The 27348-nt window shown below is 34.7% G+C and overlaps 1 protein-coding gene across 1 annotated transcript in view; it reads left to right on the top strand.

Moving 5' to 3' along the window:
- Positions 1 to 27348, top strand: part of CNTLN (centlein) — a gene marked incomplete at its 5' end in the record, with an annotated part of 238450 nt that overhangs the window by 4623 nt on the left and 206479 nt on the right. Inside the window, one exon of the mRNA XM_084239276.1 lies at positions 2104 to 2192. Within this exon, the coding sequence (XP_084095402.1) occupies positions 2104 to 2192 (89 nt within the window). The remainder of the gene's footprint in view (positions 1 to 2103; positions 2193 to 27348) is intronic.

Below are 27348 nucleotides of genomic sequence, written 5' to 3'. Positions count from 1 at the left end.
AAATACTGTTGCTAACTATAAATTATTAATAAAAAATAACAAATTTAAACTAAAGAAATTTAGAAATTTGAAGGGTCTCCCCCAAATGACTACTGGGTATAAATTAACAACCATGAAGTGTTTGTGGAGGGAGTCTTCTGGTTGCTTTTTTCTTTGCCCTCTATGATAAAAACAGCTTAAAGAGATTTTGTTTTGTTCTCTTTGCTGGGGGTTGAAGAGGAGATGTGAAATAACAACCATAACTAAAAAGAGGAAAAACATAAGTTAAAATGTAAAGATTTTTTCATCAGATATTTGTTGATTTATGTCCCTCTCAGTTCTAGAGCTAGCTTCTTTATTAATAAATTGTATTTATTTAAGCAACTCAATAATTATATATATTGAACACCAGTTTCACATTTTTACATAACTTTTATTGCTTAGTATTCTAGGTAGAAAAGTTGAGGTGAAAATACAAATGCATCTTTACTATTTTGTTTAGAAGGAAGTTATGAAATAGAGTTATAGATAATGATTATTTGAAAGGATTTTGTAATTTCATTAATAGTTCTTTAAAAAATAGAGATGTTAGAGCTTATAATGTTGTATAGCTTGCTTTTTCCTTATCTTCATTAAGGTTATAACATGAGATTTATATGTTAATATATATATTGTTTATAACTTGAATTTTTTAATACCCAAATGCTGAATTATTGCTTCCAAAGGGATAAAGTGAATCATGATATTTAGGAATAGTTAGGTAAGATAGTACTCTCTAGTACTCAAATTATCAAATGTTTAAAAATCCCCAACAAGTAAATAGTTAAAATATAGCAAAGATTTGCACATTAAAAATTGAAAAGATAAAAACTTTAGTAGAAAATGTATGATAAATATATTTCTAATCTTTGGTTAGTGAGGGCCTCTCTAACTGGTATGTAAAATCCTTAAGCCTTAATGGAAAAAATAGATAAATTTCAGATATATAAAGATATATAAATTTAGTAAGTACCTTTTTCCAGTCTCCATCATAGAGGTAAATAACCAACAACATAGTGGAAAAAAAAATTTGTAACCCGTTTGGTAGATGTAAGTCTAATTTTAAGCTTTCCAACAACATTCTTTATTTCATTACTAGCGTGTGATTACATAACCCATGGGCATGAGAAACTGGTCTTTCAGTTGGGCATTGAAGAGCCAAAATGGTTTCTGATACTAACAGGAAGGTGAGAATGGATGACAGAGGCAGATACAAATAGATATATCTGTCATACCAGTAAACACAAATAAACATTGCATTAAAAAATGAAATAACTGTGATGGAAAAAAAATGAACTTGGTAAGGAGTTATCCCAGACTTGCAGGTTTTGCTACAAGGGGAGACGTCTCTTGAAAAGGTGACATTTAAACAAAGACTTGAATGATGTTAAGGGATCATCTGCATGAAAATCTGGTGGATGGTGAGTGTGCAAAGATCGTACTACAAGTAGAGTAAGAGATCCCTGTGAACAAGGGAGAGTGATAGATGAAATTGGCGAGGCATGTAGTGGCCAGATAATGCAGGGTCTTAGAGCTGAGGAAGTGGTGACAGTGGTTATTAGCAACTGTCTCAAGCAAGTTTACTGAAAAGGGGAGCTGAAAAATGGAGAAATAGCTGGACTAGAGTCTCCTTTTAGAGCAAAAATTCTGTGATAGTCAATAAGTATACCTTTAAAAATAAGCTTTCCTGCTATTCTCAATAATCTATGGTATTAGAACTAGGGATCAAGTCATTATTTTTTATTTTAAAAGATTTATTTATTTATATAAGCACTAGGTGCAGTCAGAAGCGCGGGAGGGTGAGAGAATTCACCAGAGCCAGAGCAGGGAACAGAACAGGCAGACTAATGAAATACACTGCTGAGGGTAGCAGCGGGCACGGCAGGAGAGGTCTGTCGTGCCATGTGGGACCCTCGCTGGTGGCCGGGATCGAACTGGTGCTGCAGAGGCTGCGGGCAGCTTTGCAGCCCAGCGCTCAATCTCTGAGCCACCAGGGGAGGCCCATATTTCTTCATTTTTAATTTAATGTAGTATCTTGTCTTTTCTGATATAGGAATGTTTCAAGATATCTTTTATTTCTTTTAGGCCGATAAAGAATTTGTATGGTCTTTGTGGAAACGACTCCAGGTGACAAACCCAGATCTCACACAAGCAGTCAGTTTGGTTGTGGAAAGGTGAGTTCTCAAGTTATTCTTTCATGAATATTTGTTTCATGATGTTAAATTATTATTATTATTGAATTTGAAATGATGTTACTGTTCTGAAGAGAGTCATTTGATTTCCGAATGAATGTGTAACGTCATTGAATTTATTGTACTTACATTAAAGGGTATTAGTTACCAAGTATAGACAGGCCAAATCTCATGCTCATATTCTGACATATTTGGGAAATTTATGCGTAAGAGATAAAGCTATGACTTAGATGCTGTGTGCAGCACGTGTATTTGCATGTGTGTGTTTGTCGTGAGCTATTACAACTAAACTTTTAAAATAGGCAAAGTCCCTGTTGTTTGACTTCTTATTCCGTCACTGCCCTTCTCTGTAAGTTCCTTGACATGATCCTTCCTTGAGATGGCTGTTCTCCCCTAATTTAATTCCAATTTGTGCTTGAACACCCGGGATGACCTTGCCATAGTAGAGTAAGTGTTCTGGAATAGGTTGAGGGATTTCTCTTAATGCTCTGTATTACCCTGTAGGGGATGCCCAGTCATTTAACTATAGATTATTTGGCTGCTCCTTGGTCATTAGAAACAGTGGAGTGATGCTGGGTATTCCTTATCAAACATTTGGTATACAGTAGTCCCATGACACTTAACACAGCCATTAAAGCATTTACTTCCCTATTTAATGCACTTCATTATATTTCCTAAATGAGAAGCTAAGCATATGGATGCCTTCTCCTTTTTCTTTATTGGAATCATGATTATATAATCTGAATATCATTTTTGGGGGGATAAATTTACTTATATTCAGCTTTGTAGTCTCCAGCCCTGAGATCTTTTTATTATTGTCTGAAATTTGACTTTCTAAAGTCATATCTAAATCTAATTTTATTATCCTCAGTTATTGTGAATTCTTAAAATAGTGTTATAGTGTAATCATTTTCTTCTCATGTATATCTGATTCATCAATCAATTTTTTTTTTTTAAGAGCACAATTAAGTCTTGTTGAAGTACCTGTGTTGCTCCTTAGTCATCCTTAAGAAGAAATGTAGTAATTCTTAATCTCCTCCTGATTTTTAGCAGAATAAGTCTGCTAGAAGATTTATTCTTGGGATTTAAGTAGTTATTTCTGTGATTTTTTTCTTTACCCTTATTTCCTTTTGTTTATTATTAGGTGTTTTACAATTTTTTAGTTTTTTTTTTTAATTGAGGGCGCATTAGTCTACATCATTGTGTTTTAGATATATAGATGTATAAGATCTCCCCCTTCAGATGTTGTTACTGTATACCCACCACCAATGCAGTCTGTTGTTCTCCCTATCACTTTGCTCTTCCTTATACTCTTCTACCCTCCCTTTCGTAGCTTCAGTTTTCTGTAGTCTGTTGTTTTATGGTTTGTTTGTTGGTAGTTGGCTTTTATCTTACTCTTTCTTGGTTTCTCTATATTCCACATATAAGTGACACCATCTTGTATTTGTCTTTCTCCTACTTATTTTGCTTAACATAATCCCTTCCAGCTGTGTCCATGTTGTCAAAAATGACAAGAGTTTATCTTTTTTGATAGCTGAGTAGTATTCCATTCTGTGTGTACACCACATCTTCCTAATCCATTGATTTATATTTGGGCATTTAGATTTTTTCCATAGCTCGGCAATTGTAAATAGTGCTGCAAGGAACATCGGAGTGTATCTTTCCTTTGGAATTAATGTTTTTATGTTCCCTTGGAATTAATGTTTCTTCAGTTCCACTACCTAGTGGTGGAATTGCTGAGTCTGATAGTAGATCCATTTCTAATGTTTTGAGAAATCTCCATGCTGTTTTCTATAGGGCTGGCCAGGGTAAGAGGATTCCTTTTTCACCATACTCTCCCAGTACTTGTTTTCAGTCTTTTTGATATGGGCCATTCTCACAGGTGTGAGGTGGTATCTCATGGTGGTTTTGATTTGTAATTCCCTGATGACAAGTGATGATGAGCACTTTATCATGTGCCTGTTGACCATATATATCTCTTCCTTGGAGAATTTCCTACTTATTTCTTCTGACCATTTTTTGATTGGGTTCTTTGTTTTTTTTTTTGTTGTTGTTGTTGTTGTTGTTGTTTTTGAGCTGTATGAGTGCATTGTAGGTTTTGGATATCCACCCCTTATGAGAAGTGTGATGTGCAAATATTTTTTCCCATTTAATAGGGTGACTTCTTGTTTCAGTGATGGTTTCTTTCGCTGCACAGAAGTTTTCTAATTTGTTATAGTCCCAATTGTTTATATTCTCTTTTGTTTTCCTTGTTATTAAAGACTAATCCACAAAGATATCTGAAGCCTATGTTGTGGAGTGTTTTGCTATATATGGCTTCAGGTCTTTAGCTCAAGTCTTTCATACATTTTGACTTGATTTTTATATATGTTGTGAGATAGTCATATAGTTTAATTATTTTATAGGTGACTATCCAGTTTTCCCAAAACCATTTATTGAAGTGTTTCCTTGCTCCAGTGCATACTCTTAGCTCCTTTGTTGTAGATTAACTGTCCATCGAGGTGTGTGTTTATTCCTGGGCTCTCAGTTATTGATATTTTCTATTTGTATTTTTTCCCTCTATTACCATACTGTTTTCAGAATTACAGCTTTTTAGCATAATTTTAAACCTGGAGTATGTACATTGTTGAATTTGTGTATTTCTAGGAATTTGTCCATGTCTTTTAGGTTAATGAACTTAGCGTACGTACACATAGTAATCATTTAATAATCCTCTGAATTTCTGAGATGTCTGTTGTAACTTCTCTTTCATTTCTGTTCTGATCCTATTCATTTGAGTTTTCTCCCTTCTTTTCTTTGTCAGCTTAGCTCTAGGTTTCTCTATTTTGTTTATTTTTTCAAAGAACCAGCTTTTGTTTCATCATTCTTTTGGACTGTCTTTGATTTCTGTTTCACTTATTTCTGCTCATTAGCCCAATAGTCATTTAGTAGTGTGTGGTTCAGTCTTATATATTAGAGATTTTGTCCTGTTTTCTTTTTGTGGTTGATTTTTAGTTTGATACCTATATGGTTAGAGAAGATGCTTGGTATCTTTCAGTCTTCTTGAATTTGTTGATACTTGTCCTGTGACCTAATTTGTGGTCTGTCCTGGAGAATGTCTCATTTGCACTGAAGAGGGATGTGTATTAAAGTTTTTTGGGGTGCAGTGTTCCTTAAATGTCTGTTAAGCCCGTGTGGTCTAATTCTTTGTTTAAAGCTATTGTGTCCTTATATATTTTCTGCCTGGTTGATCTGTCCTTTGGTGAAAGTGAATTGTTGAGGTCACCTCCCATGAATATTTTCCCAATGTTTATTTCCAGACATTTGCTAGGAAATGCCTCCTATATATTCCTTTGTTTGGTGCATATATATTGCTGAGTGTTATTTCTCCTTCATGTATTGTTCCCTTAATTTTATATAATTTCCATCCCTGTGTCTTGTTACTGTCTTTAGATGGAAATTTTATCAAATATGACTCTCCCTGCCTTCCTTTGTGTCTCATTTGCTTATAACATTGCTTTCCAGACCTTTATTCTGAGCCTTCATTTATCTTTGGAGCTAGGTATATTTCTTGGAAATAGGAAAACTTGGATTTTGTTTTTAATCCAGCCAGTTATTTTGTATCTTTTAATTGGTAAATTTAGTCTTTTTACATTTTGATTGATATGTGATGTTCTGCTTTTTCCATTTTGTCCTTAATTTTATGGTTCTATTTCCTTGTTCAGCTCTTTGTGGATATTCTTCTCTTTAATTTGTATACTAGAGCTTCTTTCAACATTTCTTGGACAGTAATGTAGGTAGGGGTCTAGTGTTTGTAAACTTTAGCTTCTATTTGTGTGAGAAGGTCTTTATTCCTCCCTCCCTCATAACAGCAAGGAGAGCTTTGCAGGATAGAGTAATCTTGGCTGGCAATTTTTGTCTTTAAGTATTTTGATCACTTCATTCCATTCTCTCCTTGCCCTTATTGTTTCTTCAGAGAAATCTGATAACAGGCCTGGTCCGGGTTCCTTTATAGGTTATCTGCTTCTCCCCCAGGCAGCTTCAATGCTGTTTCTTTGTCTTAAATTTTTGGAAGTGTCACTACTACCTGTCCTGTTGTGGGTCTCATTCTTTTTAGATTCACTAGTGTTCTTTTAGCTTTATGGATTTGTATGTGTTGTTCCTTTCTCTAGGTTTGGGAAGTTTTCTTATTATTTCTTCAGGTAAGTTTTCTATTCTCTTCTCTCTTTCTTCCCCTTCCGGGATACCTTTAATTCTTGCATTGCCTTTTCTCATGAAGCTAGATAATTCCATAAGTGTTTCTTCATTTTTCCCCCCTTTGTATCTTTTTCTTTTTCCTCCTGAATTCTTTGTTCATTGTCATCTTCAAGGTCACTGATTTGATCTTCTATTTGATCTATTCTGCTTATATAATTTTTTATCTTCTGAGTTGATCATTTTACATCATGTCTCCATTTTTTTAAATTTAAATCTTCAATTTTGATACTCCGTTTTTTTTTTTTTAAAGTATTTTTTTTTTCCTAAGATTTATTTATACAAGCACTGGGTACAGTCAGAAGCGCGAGAGGGTGAGGTTCACCAGAGTCAGAGCAGGGAGCAGAACAGGCAGAAGGACCGAAGTACACTGCTGAGGAGAGCAGCGGGCGGCAGGAGAGGTCTGCGCGCCACGTGGGACCCTCCTCCGATGGCCGGGGAGCAGCCAGGGAGCTGCAGAGGCTGTGGGCAGCTTCGCAACCCAGCGCTCAACTGCTGCGCCACCAGGGAGGCCCTTGATACTCCGTTTTTAACTTCATTTCTCAGGGCACTCATTTGGCTTTATTTTATTTCTTTGATTAGCTTTTCTGTGTTTTCTTCCATTTCTTTATCATAGTAATTTTGAATTCTATGTTAGGAAGGAACCGTCATTCTTGTCTTTCTGGTTGGGTTTTGGAGGCTTGTTCTTGCTCTGTGATATGGTATTCCCCTAAGGACTCAGGTTGCCGGTAGTTGTGTTCTTTCTTCTCTCCTTTCTTTACACTCTGAATATTAGAAGTGTAGAATTTCCACTTTTCCAGTAGGTGGCACTGTATAACAGGGAGAGCTAATCAGTAGCTAGGTCTTTAGTGACCCAGCTAATCTATGGGGAAGGGTCTGGAAATGATTGGAATGGTCCATGGTTGGTGAGAGTGCTGTGTGGACTTGGCATGTGCCAGTGTTGGCGCTCTTTGGGGACTCAGACCCATGTCTCAGCATTTTCTGGTTGCACCGCAGAACGTTCCAGTGCTTCCACACTGCATCAGCTCCTTCTTGCCTCTGCCTGCTCCTAAGGGAAATAGGTAGGATGAGCTATGCTTTTCTGATAACCAACAAGCAGTTTTGCCTATTCTGGTACAGGTATGAAATGCAGTTTCCATCCCAGTAGGCACTCTCCTCCTCCACTCACCCCTTAAGATGAATTTGCTCTGCATCTCTTTTGTCGTATTAAGTCAACCTTAGTGGTGATTGTGAGGTGATTGTGAGGCACCCTGATTTAGCCCACTATTGCAGAATATTCCAAGTTCGGTGCCTATATGGACTTCTCAGTTTATTCTCCCTGGAGCAAAGCAGGAAATGTCCTCTGTTGCCATCTTCCATTCATGCTTCCCTAATGTCTGCATTTTTGTTATCTGTCTACAAGATGACTTCTCTGAATAGAGGGAGTGATAGTGAGTTTTTTGTAAGGTGTGAAGGAGGGGGCCATCATAAACTTCCCTGAAGGGTGTGTGACAGACAGGTTTCACTGTAGAGAATGAGAGTTACTCCCTTAAGTCAGTTCCTTTTTTGATCATATTACTTGCCCCAAAAGCAATAGTAGGCAAATGGTTATTTAAAATGTAGTCTTTGGCAATTTGTTGTAGGTAAATATTGCATATAGATGTTCTGAACTTGGATTAAGTGGGAAGCCCAGCTGTTTGGTAAATTGTTCCCTAATTGTGCATCTTGAGTCTGGTTGACTTCTGCTCTCTGTACTTACTAGTTGGATATTTAGTGCCTTGGTGGTCTCTTCCAGAAAAACAGCTTTCTTTTCCACTACCAGTACTATATGGGCTTTGGATTATGAGTTTTCTCATTTTTTTTTTTTTTCTTCTGTGAGCCCATCCTCTGTCCTGCAAATATTTGTCAACTTTATTGTCCATTTTGGGTTCCCTTTCTTGTTTTCCATGCTGATAGGATTTTCTTCAAGATCCTGTGATTTGGTGATATCCATGTCTTGTTATCAGCTCATAATCTTTAATAGGAAATATTATAAAGTATAATATAATTTTAGGGGTTACAGTGTATTCTATTTTTTTTTAAAGTTTATTTATTTATACAAGAGCTGGGGTACAGACCAGAGGAGCGGGAGGGTGAGAGAGTTCACCAGAGTCAGAGCAGGGAGCAGAACAGGCAGATGGAGCAGCGGGTGCAACAGGAGAGGTCTGCCACGCCATGTGGGAATCTCCCTGGCTGGCCGGGAATCGAACCCTCTCTGCAGAGACTGCAGACAGCTTCACAGCGCTGCGATCAACCCGCTGCGCCACTGGGGAGGCCCGTATTCTATTATTTTGATGTATCATATTTATATTTGAACAGTGTCTTGTTCCACACTAAGGTTATTTTATTTTTTAAAAACTGTATAATGATGCTGTGATGAATGGCCTCAGAATAAAGCTTTGCATGCAGTATTGCTTTCAACCAGCGGTGTTACTGACATAGTGAAAGGAGGAGGTTGGGATTGGTAAATATCCTGAAATGAATAGGACAGTTCAATTCAAAGTATTATGCTACCCCAAATGCTATTAGTATCCTTTTGGAAAAATGTTTGCCTTACTCAATCCTTTATTTTTTTGACTTTTTGGTTCTTATATGTAATTTTAGGACTATTTTGGATATTTCTGTGCATATGTTTTTGTGCATTGCATGTGTTTTACTTTTTTATAATGGAAAATTTTAATTTTATGCAGAAGCAGAAAAGATAAAGTCCCTCCCATGTTTACCTGTCACCCAACTTAAACAATTATCAACACATGACCAGTCCTGTTTCATCTATAAACTTTTATCCTATTCTTCTGCCCCCTCTACCGTCAGTTAATTATTTTGAAGCAATCCCAGACATCACGTTTTTACCCACAATTACATTAGTAGTTACAGTCAACTTTTATTATTCACAACAGTTCTGTTGTGTAAAGTCATTGTGAACACAAATTAGAACCATTGTTCAAGGGGAAATAAAAGATTACACTCTGTGAAACTGGTTACAACATTTTTGTTAGCTGATTAATATGTAACTTGCTTTATGTATGTTTCTGTTTAAACCATGTTATTTAATATATATTGTTGATTACTCTTGAACTCATGACCAATAGCTCTATAACTCAAACACGAAGAAAAACTTATTTAACACACCTTTTTCTCCATAAGGCACATCACAGCCCTTTTGCACTTAGAAACACTGGCAAGCTTTTCAACTGTATACTTGGTAGGCACATTAAATAGTGAACTCATCAACAAAAATACAGACATGAAAAACATAGCTCTAACTACAATGTGAGAAGAAAACTTGTTTTTAATATGACAGCTAGATCAAGAAGGCAGAATGTCCCCTTGTTTGAACTCAACTGGGAACTTCTACACTATTGTGCACATGCCTGCAAATGACTGAAAAAGTGCCATGGGTATTTGATTTTAGAGTTAAAATAAATTTTAGTTAGAAGTCAAGTTTGCAAATTCAAAATCAGTATATGAGGATTGACTATCTCTAAAAGAGTTCTTTTTATTTTTTATTTATTTATTTATTTATTTTTTTTTAAAGATTTATTTTTATTTATTTATACAAGCACTGGGTACAGTCAGAAGCACGGGAGAGCGAGAGAATTCACCAGAGCCAGAGCGGGGAGCAGAGCAGGCAGAAGGACCGAAGTACACTGCTGAGGGGAGCAGCGGGCGGCAGGAGAGGTCTGCGCGCCCTGTGGGACCCTCCTCCGGTGGCCGGGGAGCAGCCGGGGATCGAACCGGCGCCGCAGAGGCTGCGGGCAGCTTCGCAACCCAGGGCTCAACCGCTGCACCACCGGGGAGGCCCTAAAAGAGTTCTTTTTAACATAATATTTTTCTAATACTTACAATTCTCTAATTATTCCCTAGTATAACACATATCCATTCAATTTTCATATTTCTTTGATTATCTCCTAACCTTTTTTAAAAGTTTGAATTCCAGTATTTTCAATGTCTGTGAAGCTTTTAATGGACAAATTGGGGCTGGACAGAAGGATGTTATCCTCACCTCTCAAATGCTCTTGCCTGGACTTGACTTCATGTCAGTTTAGCTGAGGGCAGAATGAAAAAAGCTGACATACTGCTTTAACTAAGGGGAAGAAAGTCCTCTGTGTGGAAACTCAGGGGAGAAGGAACCCTGTGTTCTTGGCTGCAGCAGTCCAAATTGGACTCTTTACCTTGCCTGAGTTAGGAGAGTGAAGGAAGGGAATGGCCTTGGTTCAAATACCATAAACACTTGCCTTCATTACTGAATTTTTGTTGATTTTCTTGGGTAGGTGTTTCTTCATATGCTGCTTACCCTTATTATCATTTACAGAAACTTTAAATGGTTGTTTTTCATAGTGTTCACAAGTTTTACTGGGGAGTAGGTCAGCATCAAAAGTTAATCTTCCAGTGTCTGTTGTTTTAAGCTGCTAAATTGTGGCCAAGTTATTATCTAGTAATAGGTTAATCAATGAAAAGATATCTATACATTCATTTGTAATTGTGATAGATATTACCAAATTGTGCAAATTTTACACCTACTAACAATGTCAGAAAATCCCTATTCCCCCCCCCCCCCCCCATGTCCGGTTACATTGTTGAATTTTTGCTTGTATCTTTGCATATAGGAAAGGTACAAAATGATATCCTGAAGTAGCTTCACTAACATTTTTCTTAATATGCATGAATGAAGTCCAAGCCAGTTTATATTCTTTTCTGTGAACTTTTTCTTCTGTATACCTTTTCTTCTATATACCTTTATTTCCATTGCCTATGGCATTTCTAATTCATGTCCTGTGATGGTCTTTAAAAGCAACATAGTAGCTGTAGAACATACTAGCTTCACTTTCATGTTTTTTACTACATAACTTTTTTCACTACCACAAATGTGATACTTTCTTCCTTTTCTTGGAATTTTACATCTTGAGGGTAATCTGTGATACCTTTGATTCTTTTTGAACAGAAAATCAATCCTCAAGTTCAGTCACTTTCTCTTTTGCATTGTCACTCAAATCCAGTAATCCTCTGTGTCCTTAACTTCTAAACCCCCTCTGTGAGCTTTTAGTATATTAGTTCTGAATGTTTTATTGATTTTTCCTTAAATATCAATTTTGTTTTATGTCTTCACTTTGGACAAAGGAAGACATAAAGCAGTAAAGAAACTATTTTATAAAATTTAGTTAAAGATATCTAGTAAAAATTATAGAACCTTTAAATTAATATTTAGATGAAAATTGTTACCTTTAGGCATGGATGCATGGGGGACACGAAATATTGTATGAAAATGGACTGTGAAATTAAAATATGCATAACTACCATTACAATAGTTATCTCCACTACATTTACTCATTCAAGCAATGTCAGTTGACTGTGTTCTTGAGTGTCAGTCACTATGCTATAAGTTAGGAAATGATAATTCTATACTTAGTTACTAAAGTTTACTGTCTCGTTAAAAGGAAATACTGACTAGTTAGTTGGAAGAAGTTTGTGGAGAGACAGTTTGTAAGAGTTTGCTAAGAACTATGGTAAGTATATTCATAGTAATGTGATTATTTTTTCCTTGACCTGGAAAAAAGATGTATGAAGAGTTTTCACACTTCTATTTTAAGTAGAAGTCATGTTATTGAAAATAAAATTTTGATTTTTCTAATAAAATAATATCATAGAAATAGAAAATATTTTGTATATATTGTATTTTCCTTAAGAATTTATTTGTAGAAAATGTTATTTTCTGTGATCTATAGTTATTTGAGTTTGCCTGTCATTTTATGAGTTTTTTATGAACTGCTGCTGCCAACAGCACATTTCGGATATATCACTAGTTTATTAGCCCTGGAAATCTAATTTTCTTGCTATTATATAAAAACTCTTCAGTATGTTATTAGTGTTATAAGAACATAACCACTGTATTTTCTTTGAATGCATAAGGAAATAATGTACCTTCACTAGGTAGGAATGATAAGCAATGATGAAACAGTAACAGTTTATAGAATATGAATACATTAGAAATACTTGTAGCATTAAAAATAATATATTTTTTAGGGCCTCCCCGGTGGCGCAGCGGTTGAGCGCTGGGTTGCGAAGCTGCCCGCAGCCTCTGCAGCGCCGGTTCAATCCCCGGCTGCTCCCCGGCCACCGGAGGAGGGTCCCGCATGGCGCGCAGACCTCTCCTGCCGCCCGCTGCTCCCCTCAGCAGTGTCCTTCGGTCCTTCTGCCTGCTCTGCTCCCCGCTCTGGCTCTGGTGAATTCTCTCACCCTCCCCCGCTTCTGACTGTGCCCAGTGCTTGTATAAATAAATAAAGAAATCTTTAAAAAAAAAAAAAAAAAAAAAAAAAAAAATAATATATTTTTTGAATTTTTTGTTATTTTTTACATTTTATTATTTAAATTTTTTTTTTTTTTTACTTCAGTGTTCATTTTTGTACAATATTTGATTTCTCCTCTCAGGTATAATCCCCATAAATCTCCCAGCACCACCTAATCCATGAACCATCACCTTAGTCCCTCATGCTCTTCCCTCCCCCTTAATAATATATTTGTAACTTGTATTATTCAACTTTTCTTTGGATAATTAAAAATGCATTATATAGGAATTCTATTATCTTCACCTCTAACACAAACTTTATCCTAATTTTAAGTTATTGATACTCTATTTTGTCTATAAAGAATATTATTTTTGAGTTTGGAGTAAAATGGCAGAAATTGGTGTTATTTTGCTTGCTCAAATTGTATAAATAATTTTATAAATTTATCCAGTATTGTCCAGTCCTATAGTTTGCATAGCTCTACATTTAAGCATTGCTGTTTGTGATCCACCTATTGTGACAAAGATTCCCAGTAAGTGACTTACTCATTTTCTTTGTTGCTGGTAATTGAGAGTTGGCTATAGCTTGTTAATCTATTTCCCCCATTCCTTTTTTTAAATATTTGATACTAGTTCTAATCTTTTTTATATTACTTATTTCTGTTCTTTTTTATTATTATTTTTTAAAAGATTTATTTATTTATTTATACAAGCACTGGGTACAGTCAGAAGCGCGGGAGGGTGAGAGAATTCACCAGAGCCAGAGCGGGGAGCAGAACAGGCAGACTGATGAAGTACACTGCTGAGGGGAGCAGCGGGCATGGCAGGAGAGGTCTGTCGTGCCATGTGGGACCCTTGCCTGCCACCAGGGATCGAACCGGCGCTGCAGAGGCTATGGGCAGCTTCACAGCCCAGCGCCCAACTGCTGTGCTCCCCTGTTCTTTTTTATTATTGCCATTTATTTAAATGAATGTCTTCGTGAAGTTATATAAATATGGTCTGCAGACTGTGTTGCTATCAAACAGTAAGCAGCATGTGTAGAATGTAAATCAAACAGGCTTTTTTCATTGAGAAAGTCTTGTAACTTATCTTGCCTTGTTTTGTAGCAAACCACTAAACCAATTCATAGTCCTGCATTTGAATAGCACTGAGTTAAGTTTCTGCCCTGTGACATATTCTACCTTCACAAGAGATACTTCAGTCTATATGAATGAAGGGAACTGGAATGAAGTATGAAGAGAACTGGAATACTAGGCTTTTAAGAATCATGAACAGTTTATGATGCCAGCATAAAACATAATCTTGAGGGGGGAAAAGCATCATAAAAGTATTGTTAAGTTTAGAGGTTTGGAAATAATGAAAATTGTGAAATTGGATACATGCATTCGTACTTTCTTTGCTTTAATAATTGAGGAATTTACAGGTGAATTTTATATACTTAGGATTGTCAGGTCTCTTTTGGTTAATGTAACCATTGCCTTCTCCAAAGTCTTAACATAACTTTAATAGCAAATATATTTTTATGGATACATAATAAAAAATTAATTTGTGACGTCAATAACATGTAAATGAAGAGTTTTTGCTAAGCTGTTATAAGCTTCTGATAGACTGTTACAACTTAAGATTTTTTTTGTTAATGACTTGGTAGTCACAGAGACAATACCTATAGAAGAAACACACACAAAAAAGAGAGAAATCAAAGCATGTCACTACAAAAAGCAATATTAACATAATAAATAGCAAAAGAAGAATAGAGGTAAAATTATGGTAGAAAACTATTTTTTTAAATGCCAAGATAGTCCTTACCTGTCAATAACTACTTCACATCTAAATGCATTAAGCGCCAACAAAAGATCTAGCGTAGCTGAACATATAAAACTTATATTAGACAAAATAGACTTTAAAACAAAATTGTCACAAGAGCTAATGAAGGTCATTATACAATGACAAAAGAGTCAATCAGGAAGATGTGATTTTAACTTTATAAGATCTTAACATTAGAACACCAGTATATAGATAAAGGAAGTATTGACAGATCCAAAGAGAGAAATAGACAGCATTACAATAATAGAAGGAAATTTTTATACACGCAACAATGGATAGAATATGTAAATGGAAAATCAGTAAAGATACAGTGGACTTTAACAACAATGTTGATGAAATAGACTTAATGTTTGGTTCTTCATTGGGTCTGTCATTCTAAAATTGCCTAAACTTATAAAACTTAAAAACAATGATCTGTATTTACAAAAGACTGAATGTAGTAAAATGCGTAGATCAAATAGGTGTTTTAGTGCATTTATTGCTAAGTCTATAAGTGTATATAATTTTATTCATAAATTATTTGATGTAACAAACCTTTATATTATGTTCTCCAACATAAACAATATCTCATTCATTTATGCTGATGTTTTATCTTTGGTGGTATGCAGTATAAGAAAATATCAATGAAAGCCTGACAGAACAACTTACAGATTTTTGAAAAAGGGTGTAGTTTTGGGGAGGATTTCTAGAAATTTTCATGGAAAGGAAAGTTAATTTTTAGCAAATGTGTGGGCCAGTAATCTTAATTTCTTTCATTGTCTTTTCCAGTTCCCTAATTCTTTGCACTTGCTGGTGAGCTATTGAGCCCACCTAATGGGTTATTTAGTGCTTTATACTTTTTTGGTTATAAAATTTCCTTTTGTTTCTTCTTATCTCTTTTTTGCTGAGACTTCTAGTTTATTCTTATGTACATCATAACTGCTACATTCTTACACTTCTTTAAAATTTTCTGATATTCTAATGTTTCTGTCATCATTGCTTTTATTGGTTCTTTTTCCTTCAGTGACTTTCACTGATACCATGGCTGGAAGGAACTTTGTTAATGTTGGCAATGATGAAAGTTCTGTCTCTCCATTAGCCACCTCTGACACTGACAATTGGGAAAGGGAGTTAACTCCACAGTGGCTGGAGAGAGCAGGCTTTTGCTGCAACTTTTTTTTTTTTTTTTAAAGATTTATTTTTTTATTTGTATAAGCACTGGGTACAGTCAGAAGTGCGGGAGGGTGAGAGAATTCACCAGAGCCAGAGAGGGGAGCAGAGCAGGCAGAAGGACCGAAGTACACTGCTGAGGGGAGCAGCAGGCGGCAGGAGAGGTCTGCACGCCATGTGGGACCCTACTCCGGTGGCCGGGGAGGAGCCGGGGATCGAACCGGCGCTGCAGAAGCTGTGGGCAGCTTCGCAACCCAGCGCTCAACCGCTGGGCCACCGGGGAGGCCCTGCAACTTTTTTCTTACTGCTTTTATGGGCATTTCTAGGTTGTCTCATTTATAGCTCCACATCTGGAACATGGGAAGCAAAAAACAAAATAAAACAAAAAACAATACAGGGAACTTAATCACTGAGTTGTTACCTAGGTTTCAATATTCCTCCTTAGTCTGTGCCTCCCCCAGACCCTTCCACTTCCAGAGTTTACTTTGTTGGGCTTTTTGAGGGAAGCACAGGGAAAAGTAGCTATAATTTTTGTTCCTAGGAGTGGTAGAAGACTACATTTCAAAAACTGTATAAATTGACACTGTATTGGGGAGTTAATAGAATTGAGTAATTTGACATTTTGGAATCTAATATTGCTCTAGAGTATAAATAGTTTGGTATGTGAAGATTTTACTCTAGGGAAATGAGGGTGGGAAATACATGACTGTGGTGTGTCTACAGGTTGTTCACAACTTTTATCGGTTGACTTCTGAATTGAAACAGCATTTTAGTCAACTTTCTTTTCGAATCTTGCACAGGTGAGATAGCCTACTTGCCATATATGCCCACAGCTTTATTCAGTTGGATATAATTATGTGAATGAAACCAGAGAGTCCCAGCTGAGATAAATTCAGTGAGATAGGTGATTAGTTGTTAACTGGAGGGTCTTTGTCTTCAGTGTTTCTTATCTACATCTTTGTGTGGACAATACTATCTCAGAATTCTAGCACTTAAGTATAGACCTTCAAATTCTGCTATTACTTTTTTTTTGAAAAGATTTATTTATTTACTTATACAAGCACTGGGTACAGTCAGAAGCACGGGAGGGTGAGAGAATTCACCAGAACCAGAGTGGGGAACAGAACAGGCAGACTGACGAAATACACTGCTGAGGGGAGCAGCGGTTGCAGCAGGAGAAGTCTGTCGTGCCATGTGGGACCCTCGCTGGCAGCTGGGGATCGACCCAGCGCTGCAGATGCTGTGGGTAGCTTTGCAGCCCAGCTTTCAATTGCTGTGCCACCAGGGGAGGCCCCCTGCTATTACTTTTGGGGGGAGTATATGATAAATTTCTAATTAATGAACAAATGAAAAAGCTTTAAAATCATCTATATCTAAACTATATTATATTCATAAATGAAAGGCACATCCATTCTGTTATCTGGAAGTATCATTGAACAATCCTCATTCTTTTAACAAAGTTATCATTTTATAAGGTTATTCAGCAGAATATATGCCAGGAAGAAAAGAGTGACCTCAAAAACTCTTTAAGTCAGATTATAGTTTTTAAGTTCTATATTGTTTCCAAAAGCTCTATATTGAGCTTTTGAAAACTATCTTAAAGGCATTAACAGTTACTTTATGAATAAATTTTCTTTTTTTTAAACATAGTCTCAAGCAAAAGAAGTTTCTTTCACGTGAGAAATAAACAGTACTTTGGCTGGTCAGTAACATTGATAAAGGATTACCTATTCTGAATTTAAATGACTTTGGTAAATTTTCATGTCATCATCAAAAATAAATGTTTCTAGGAAAAATGAACTTTTTATAATTATATAAACAATGCTGAGATCAATAGTATTTAAAGTAGTTGGGAAGTAAACTGAACATGAAATACACTTCTGCAATCTGTTTATTTGAAAATACCTGGAGGCATTGTTTTATCCCACAGGCCTTTCTAATTTGCATAGCAAAGATAATATTATTTATATTTTCCTTTAATATTCAGATATAGTCACCAGATTAGAATGCATCTAATATGTGAAAGCTAGAATTTAAATCTGTGCTTAAGAACCAGTCAGGTGTAAAATAAATAACTTCTGGTTGAAATGGAAAAATAGTAAATTTTTTGAAGTTTCATATTGAGACCTTGAGATAATCTGATTTATGATAGCTTGTCATAATAGATCCCAAATGATCACTACTTTAAATAAAACTGAGTTTCTATAGATTAATATTTTAGCTAATTTTGAAAAAAAGATGTTTCAAAATCTTTTTTTATTTAAAATTTTTTTTGATTTTAGGGCCTCCCCGGTGGTGCAGCGGTTGAGCTCTGGGTTGCAAAGCTGCCCGCAGCCTCTATGGCGCCAGGTTGATCCCCGGCTGCTCCCCGGCCACTGGAAGAGGGTCCCACATGGTGCGCAGACCTCTCCTGCCGCCCCCTGCTCCCCTCAGCAGTGTGCTTCGGTCCTTTTGCCTGTTCTGCTCCCCTCTCTGGCTCTGATGAATTCTCTCACCCTCCCGCACTTCTGACTGTACCCAGTGCTTGTATGAATAAATAAATAAATAAAATAAATCTTTAAAAAAAACAATTTTTTTTATTTTATGTATTTTTTACATCATTTTTCATGTTTGCACAATGTATGCATTTTCATCTTGGTTATAGTCACCATGTAATTCCCGCCCCCCCTTGTTCTGATCCTTCACCTTCCTCCCAACACTGTAGTGTGTCTCTGGTTTATAGTTGCATGTTGATTTTGATTTTTTACTTTATTATAATTAGTCTTTTTCCTGGTCCCTTATTTAGGTTTTCTAAATTCCTGCTGTGAGTGACACCATCTGATATTTTTCTTTTTCTTTCTGGCTTATTTCACTGAGCATGATCCCTTCCAGCTCCATGCATGTTACTGCAAATTGTATGAGTTTATCTTTTTTGATTGCTGGGTAATATTCCATTGTGTATATGTACCACATCTTCTTTACCCAGTCATCTATTTTTGGGCATTTGGATTGTTTCCATAGCTTAGCTATTGTAAATAGTGCTGCTATAAATATAGGGGTGCAGGTGCCCTTTTGAATTAGTGTTTCTGTTTCCTTTGGGTAAATACCTAGGAGTGATCATATGGAAGCTCCATCTTTAGCAGTTTGAGGAATCTCCACACAGAGAAAATTTTTGCACACAACACTAATGATAAAGGACTGTACAAAATAGCTGCTGAGACTCAACAAAAACAAAGTAAATAACCCAGTCAAAAAATGGGCAGAAGAGCTAAAAAGAAACTTCTCCAAAGAGGAAATGCAAATGGCTGACAGGCATATGAAAAAATGTTCAACATCACTTATAATAAGGGAAATGCAAATCAAAAACTAGAATGAGATACAATCTTACACCAGTTAGAATGGCACATATTAAAAATACTAGCAACAACAAATGTTGGCGAGGATGTGGAAAAAAAGGAGCTCTCCTGCACTGCTGGTGGGCATGTAAACTGGGCAAAATATCTTTAAATTGTATTGGTGATTTCACTGTTCTGATAACTGCTTGGAAACAACTACTTAGACTCTTAAATGAACAACTATCAAGTGTGCATGCACATATACATATATATGTATACATACAAGTCTGTTAGAATTTGAATTTTAAGCTTAGAAACATGAATATTAGACATTACACAACTTTCTTTAAGATTTATTTTTATTTATATAGTCTTTTATACTTTCTATTTTCCTAAGAATTAATGCACTATATATCTATAGTTTTAATTTTCTTTGTATTCTTTCCAAGCCCTAATTTTGCTTTCCCTCTCCAAGCATTTGTACATAAATACATTCACTTTTCTCAACAAAGTGTGATGTCAATTTTCTTTTATATCTTTAGTAAGGTATATTGACAAATTAAAGTGTTATATATTTAAGATGTACGTGATTTAATATATGTATGTATATGTGGTGAAATGATTGTTATAATCAAGGTAATTAGAAAATCCATTACCTTTCATTATTTTTGTGGTTTGATCACTCATAATCTACACTCAGCAAATACCAAGTGTACAATGTAGTATTAATAACTAGCATCATCATGCTATATGTATTGTATTTTCAGAGCTTATTTTTCCTGCATAACTGAAACATTGTACTATTTAACAGCCACCTCTCCATTTCTCTCAACTCCTAGTACCTGTACCCCCATTCTAATCTCTGCTGTTAGGAGTTTGACTTTTTTACGTTCTACATAGAAATGAGACCATGTGTCTTTCTGTGTCTCACATTTCAGTTAGCATAATGCCCTGAAGGTTCATCCGTGTTTTAACAAAGGGAATGATTTCCTTCTACTTTATGGATGAATAGTATTTCATTCTAAACATATTCTTCATTTGTTCATGAAGACAATTGCGTTTCCATATCTTGCCTGTGTGAATAATGTTACAGTGTACATGGGAATGTAGATAGATAGTTCTTCAAGGTCCAGATTTCATTTCCTGTTGATATATGAACAGAATGGGATTGCTGAATCAAATGGTTATTCTCTTTAATTGTTTGAGGAACTCCATACTATTTTCCATAATGGCTGTACCAATTTGTATTCCTGCCAACATTATACAAGGTTTACCCATTTTCCATATATCCACCAACACTTAACTTTTTTTTTTCCTGATGATACAGCCTTTTTCATAGGAGGTGATACTGTGATTATGATTTTGTTTTGCATCCCCCTAATAACTAGTGATGATAGGCATCTTTTCAGACAACTCTGTTTGTATGTCTTCTTTGGAAAATGTGCAGGTCCTTTGACCATTTTTCTGATTTGATTTGTTTCTCCTCCCTTTGTTTTCTATTTTGAGCTGTATTGAGTTCCTTATTTATTTTGAACAGTAAACTTTTATCAGACTAATGTTTTGCAAATATTTTCTCCCATTCCATAAACTTCCTTTTCATTCTTTATTATTTCATTTGCTCTGCAGAAGCTTTCTTTAATTCTTTGTTAATTTTTCTGAATGGTATAAGACAGGGCTCCAACTTCTTCTGCTTGTGATGATTTATTTCTGCGTTCTTAATTCCAAAGTTTAGGATTTTGTCATTTCCCTTAAATCAGTGTTTTTGGTATTCATTGGGTAGATACCTTGGAGAGAAATTTCAGGGTCATATAGTAGATTCATTTCTAATGTTTTAAGAAACCGCAATACTTTTTTCCATAGGGATTGTACTTGTTGACATTCTCACCTCAGTGTAAAGGAACTGTTCCTTTTTCACCAAACTCTTCCCCAGCACTTGTTGGTTTTGGTCTTTTTGATATGGACCATCCTCACAGGTGTGAGGTGGTACCTCATTGGGATTTCAATTTGTATTTCTCTGACTTGTAAGTGATGATAAACAATTTTCATGTGCATGTTGGCCATCTGTGTGTCATCTTTGGAGAAGTTCCCAGTTAGTTCTTCTGTTTTTTTGATTGGGTTCTTTGTTTTCTTATTGTTGAGCTTACTATCTAAACTGCAGTAATCATATATTATCCTTCTTAATTTAGGAAGAAGTAGATCACTACTACTTTTGCTTAGTCTCTCATCTGTGAATATGCTTTGTATAGTTTCTGTATATTTTCAAGTCTTTAAGGCAGCAGGGTAAATCAGGTTCTCCATTCCTCGCTATGACTGGAAGCTTTATATGCTAAGAAATGACCCAGAACTTTCAGACAATTTAAAATATGTAATGCATTGCGAATAGATTATAGATGAAAATTAAATTGAAATGATGCCTAGAAAGTTTATTTTTAATTTGATGAGTTTACTTTTATTTATGCTGTAATTAAATTTTTTCATTAGAGTATTAGATATAAAAGATTCAGCAAGTTTTGTTGAAGAGTTTCATATCAGAACTTTCAGATGTGTTTCATATCTGAAACACTTTAATAATAAAATTCCTTGACTGATACAGGTTATGATGTTTGTACCTAGAAATTCTTAGTGATTAAGATTCGTGCCAAAATGTCTATATATTTAGCTTTGAGTATATGTGAATTCTTTCTTATTACCTGAGTTGTTATTTTCTCAATCTTCTTTATTTTTAGACTTGAATAGGTTTGTAGGGGTCTGGTGAAATGCTGAGAGTGGGCTAATCTGAAGAGAGATTAAAGTTGAGTGAGACTGAGTAGAGTTGTAATTATAGTAATTAAGAACTACTACCAGATTGTGAGAGACTTTTTGGTAAAGATCTTTGCTACTCTAAGTGTTGTAATTAATAACTGTTCACACATTATCATCTTTTGTCACTTAAATAATGTATGTGTTTTCTTTATAGATTAACTAACGGGTTTCCAATGTGCTCAGTCCATTTTACCGTTAGTATTTCAGTAATATTTTCACTCCAATTAAAGAAGAATACCTGAGATGTCTACTGGTTCTTAATAACCTAACATCTCTATTTCTCACACATCTATTAAAATAATTTTTAGAAAATTTGTTGAAGCATTAGAGAAGCATTTAGTTAAAAGTGTCATTTATACTTCAAAACTTTGATCCTGGGATGTGTGAGGTATACAATATTTAATTTTACTCACTGTGGAGTTATATAATGAAAATAAAAATGGAGTTGTTCTGAGTTAATGCATGTGCAGGAGTTATGGTAATGTCTAGCACGTAGTTATGTTTTATTATTGTTGTTATCATTATTATCTCATAGTTTAAGTTCCTTTTTAGTTTAATTATATTCTTGAGAAAAGCCAATCACTATCTTTTATATAAGAGGCTTCCAAGAATTACTCTCAGCTTTTTTTGATAATGTTGTTGATGTTGTTCTATAGTTTGACAGCTTCTTTACAGTTTACTAATCTTCAAAACAATGTATATTGTGCTTGAATTTCAATGTTCAATTTCAGTAGATCAGATTTGATAGAACCTTTAATTTGTGCAGCATTTACCAACTTTTTTCTTTTTCATATAAAAGTTCAAATGAATCTTTTCAGAAAGTATTTTCCTTTTTGTTTTTACTTCTAAACATATTTGTATAAATCTTGAAGATAGGTTTTGCTTTCCTTTTAACATTCTATACTTACTGTTTGATAGGTTTCTCAGTTCTTTTTTCTTGTTTTCACTCTCCTGTTTTCTGTGTTCTTTCTCTTTTGCTTTCTTCAGCCTTGAAGTAAAAATTCAGCCCTGGAAATGGGAACCATAAAATAAATAAATTAATTGAAAAGCCACAGATATTAAGTATATATTTTATGTTTATTTAGGATATGCGTGCTATAGCCTTTAAATACTTGTTAAAAGATTTAACCTCTTAGTGGATGGGAGAGATTACCTCATATTTCTGTTTACAGTTAAAGTTTAGATGCTTAATAAGCAGGCTGTTGTTATAAGGTTATATTATATACTCTCACAACTGGGAAAACCTCCCTCCTGCTTAATTCTACTCCTAAACACATGGGTTGCACAGCTGCTATATGGTTGTGCACTGTCCCATGTGTTTTAAGCTAACACAGCCTGCAAAAGTGTTGCATTTTGGAGCATGGTAGTAGCATGACTGGTTGGAGATCCCAGAAGTGTAGCTGCCAGAATTCTTCCATCTGGCAGCAGTACTCTTAGACAGCTCCACATAGGGCATAAATATATTTTTGCTGAGCACTCTTCCTGTTGAAACAGTCTTGGATACATAGGCAAAGATGTGTATGTATGGGCAGATATTCACAGAAACTCATAGAAAGGTGTTTAACTGGAACCACTCTACTGTTTTAAGGTTAGAGAACATGCAGTAAACTATGAAGAAGCATACTGGAACTTCTACCTTGATGGCAAGAAATTTGACAAATAGCCTTAACTTTCACAAGAACCTTTAAATTAAAGAATTGTGAAATTATAGTAAAGCATAGTTACTTTAAAACTTATCCTCTATGTGCATGGGATAAAATAACAGAAATATAATTAAAAAATAATTGTGATTGTCATTATTTGATGAAAGTTTATCTGTGGTTTCATTAAAAATCCCCAGAACACTGAACATAAGACAACATTCCATGGAGAAGGCAATATTATGCAGTTTGCATGTGTGCATATCTGCATATCAGAGCACAAAATATTGACATGATAATTGCAGTCAAGCCTGAGTGAACAGTGGCCTATGGGAATTCAGCTGGTGTTGTACCAACTGGATGGCTGCTCAGGACACAGTTTGAAATGCAAGGTGCAAGTTAGCACTTTATTCAGCACAGGCAGGCATCATTTAGAAGTCCTTGGGGGCAACCCTGGTGATGTGCAGATGTTAAAACAGTCTGTTCTGAAGTGCTGATATTTTTGAACACTGTAAAAGACTTCTAGATTCTGGGTGAAAAATATTTGCATGGTTATTAAAGATGTATAATACACACTCTTTTCCAACTGTTTAATGGATGTTTTGTATAATAAATGTTGCGTATATGTAGCAGTAACTGAACATGTAGTTAGAAAAAATAGAAAATCAGAGACTAAATAAAGTCATTTAATATCTAATTATAACTGAAAGGGTTTTGAGTATCAATTTTGTGTATTTAGAAATAATGTTGAATGAACAAGGATATCTGAAACAAAGTTACATTCTTTTTTTTAGTAGAAACTGTCATGTTATCTTAAATAAATGATTGATTTTTTTGGTTTATAGAGTTTATCAATACACCATAATTTATGAATTCAGGTACAGATGTTGTAATCTAGTGCCATTTTTTGTTCTAGTTTAGAAATACCTCATTGAAACAGGTAAAAAAATCATTTTTAATGTTTCAGATTGATTATATCAGCACAATTTTTGGCTTTCAGATACGGTTTTATGTATACATTTTGTTTTGAAAAATATAAAAATTGGCTAGAAATGATAAATATATAAATATAATAGAAATTCTGGGTTATGTAATGAAATTAAATTCTGTTCTTAAAGCAGTATAGATATTTTAACTAATTTGGGCCTTTAAAATATCTTATACCAGAAGTTTTATAGGTATTAGATCGCTGTTGGTTTAGTCACATGTTTTTATTTAGAATGTTAAAGGTTTTTTTCAATATTTTTTTTTACTGTGGAGGTGAAATTTATTTGAAAAATATTTGTATTTTCAAATTTTTCTTTCTCAAGGTGTATTACTATAATATTCATAGATACCATCGTGGTAGTTTATTATGCATATTCAAAATAGGAAAATAGTTACAAATCAGTATAAAAATAATTCAAAATGATATGTATCATTTCCCTAAACTTCTATTTTTATCAGTTTTATTGCTTTGGAATCTTAATGTTTCTTAGAAATTGAGAATGCTTTTAAAAGTAAAGCCATTGATAATAAAACCTATATTTTAGTAGATTCTTAAGTAAGAGAAAACATTCCAGCTAAATTCAGTTTGTGAATTATTATCTGTTAATTAAGAAAATCAACCTCAGTAAGTTTTGCTTTTTTTTATTTTCTTTGTTTTCTATTTCAGACCAATTCTATTGCCTCATTTATAGTTAAATGTTTCTTTTAGACGCTAATATTTCATTTTTGACATCTCATTAAAAATGGGCTCAAACCCAGAAAATATGATCCTGTCATATTGTATAATATATGGCATGGTTTATAATACAACTAAATTTTGTTTCCTAATTATTTAGAATAATTTTTCAGATTTTTGAGTTTAGAAAAATGGCAGAAAGTTAGCGTGGTAATTCATGTGGCTAAGTACAGCAGTGTTAAATGTTAAATGGGTAGTACTCTTGAGAAAAGTGATTGGAGTTTAAACTTGTACAAATTTGACAGCCTCTCTTCACTTCATTTTTCATCCTAAAGAAGTCTGCAAATATTCTTAGCTCACATCATTATTGCACATCAGTGGTTCTAATTAGTGAAACAGGAGCTTGTCTCAGTCATTGATCATCATCAACTTCTTGACAGTCTTTTTTTTTGGAACTTTTTTTTAATGTCTTGTAAATACATAGGATATATATTAATTGAATTGAGCAGATAGGTTGATGATATCTTAAACTTGAAACAACTTTTTATTCATTCTATTACTTTAATTAAAAAATACTGTATTCAAATTGTAGTACAGTTTTCTCTTGGGTATATTTTCCTGTTATGAAAATATTAGATATCCCATACCACCAGGAGGAGCTCCTGGTCAATCTCTATACCTTAGATTTTGAATTGTGATACATTTTTCATTTTCAAAACTATAACATAGAAGTCAGTTTTGGAGATTTTGGTCACAGAATACATCATTGAGGTATATTTTTCAAAACTATGTTTTATATGAAGTTTTATATTTATGACCTATATTTTTAGTATTTTATCACTCAGTTTAATTCATTGAGAAGTATTTCAGTTATTGTTATCTTAGTGACTCTCAGACTTCAGCATGTATATCAGAATTACTTGTTTGAAATGCTGTAACACAATATTATAGACTGGGTGACATTAGCAACTTACAGTTCTCAAAGTTCTGGAGGTTAGGAAGTCCAATATCAGAGTAACTTCTGATTCATTCCTAGTGAGAGGTATGTTGCAATCAGTTGCCTTCTTGCTGATTCCTATGTGTCAGAGGAGGTCATTTTTCTCAAATGTTTTCTTATAAGGGCACTAATCCCTTATACGAGAGCTCCATCCACCTGACCTCGCAAATAGCCCACTTCCCAATGCCATCACGTTGGGAATTAGGGCTTCAGTATAGGAATATGAAGCATTTAGTTCACAACACCTATTTATTGTTAAACAGATTACTAGATCCTCATCTCAGAGTTTCTGCTCTGAGGATGTGTGCAGATGGTGCATTGCTAACAAGTTCCTAGGTGAAGTTGATGCTACTTCAATGGGGACCCACACTTTGAGATCCACTGGGTTAGACTATAAATTAGTTTATGTACATATTAGTACATTTAATGCATTATCAGTCTGTTGGCTTTATTCTTGTGTTTCTTTTATTAATAGTGGACTTAAACATACTTTAGCACATGTGAAATAATGTTTATTACATTGGAGATAATCACCCTTGTTCTCAGCTCATTTGGAAGTTACAGTAATGCTTTTTTTTGCATTTGGTGACATACAGTCAAATTTTACCCCTATCTCATTTAAAAAGACATCTAGAGATTATTTTAACACTAGTGGGGACTTTAGGTTTATTACAGAAGAATAGATGGAAAGACTCTAAATTTCAAAGTATGGGGCTGAGAGGAAGTTCTGACTAGAATTAATGTCTTCACTGCCTTAAACTAAGTCTTTGTTCCTGGGTAAATCCAATTATGCTTTTGTCTTTTGTGATTTGAAGTCTTTTTTTTTTTTTTAACTGATGTGTATACCTTAAATGTATGAATCTTAAAACATTCTTTTTAATACTTAAGAATTTATAATAGTAAATTAAAAATTCAAATGATAATTCGAGGTTTTATTAGTGAAAAATGATTGCCAAAGACTATATGTATTTTTTTTTTTTATAAATTTTATTGTTATATTCCCCATACAATTGCAGCCCCCCATTCTGACCCCAATCCCTCCCCTCCCGCCCCCGCCCCCCTAAAAGTGTCTCTGGTTCATAGTTTTTTGTTGATTTTGATTTTCACTTTCTTATAGTTATTCATTTTCCTGGTCCATTATTTAAGTTTTCTAGATTCCTGCTATGAGTGAGACCATCCGGTATTTTTCTTTTTCTTTTTGGCTTATTTCGC

Source organism: Talpa europaea, assembly GCF_964194135.1.
Source record: "Talpa europaea genome assembly, chromosome: 7".
In the NCBI taxonomy this organism is placed as follows: Eukaryota; Metazoa; Chordata; class Mammalia; order Eulipotyphla; family Talpidae; genus Talpa; species Talpa europaea.
The sequence above is the reverse complement of the archived record's forward strand: the minus strand, read 5'-3'. Positions and strand labels throughout refer to the sequence as shown.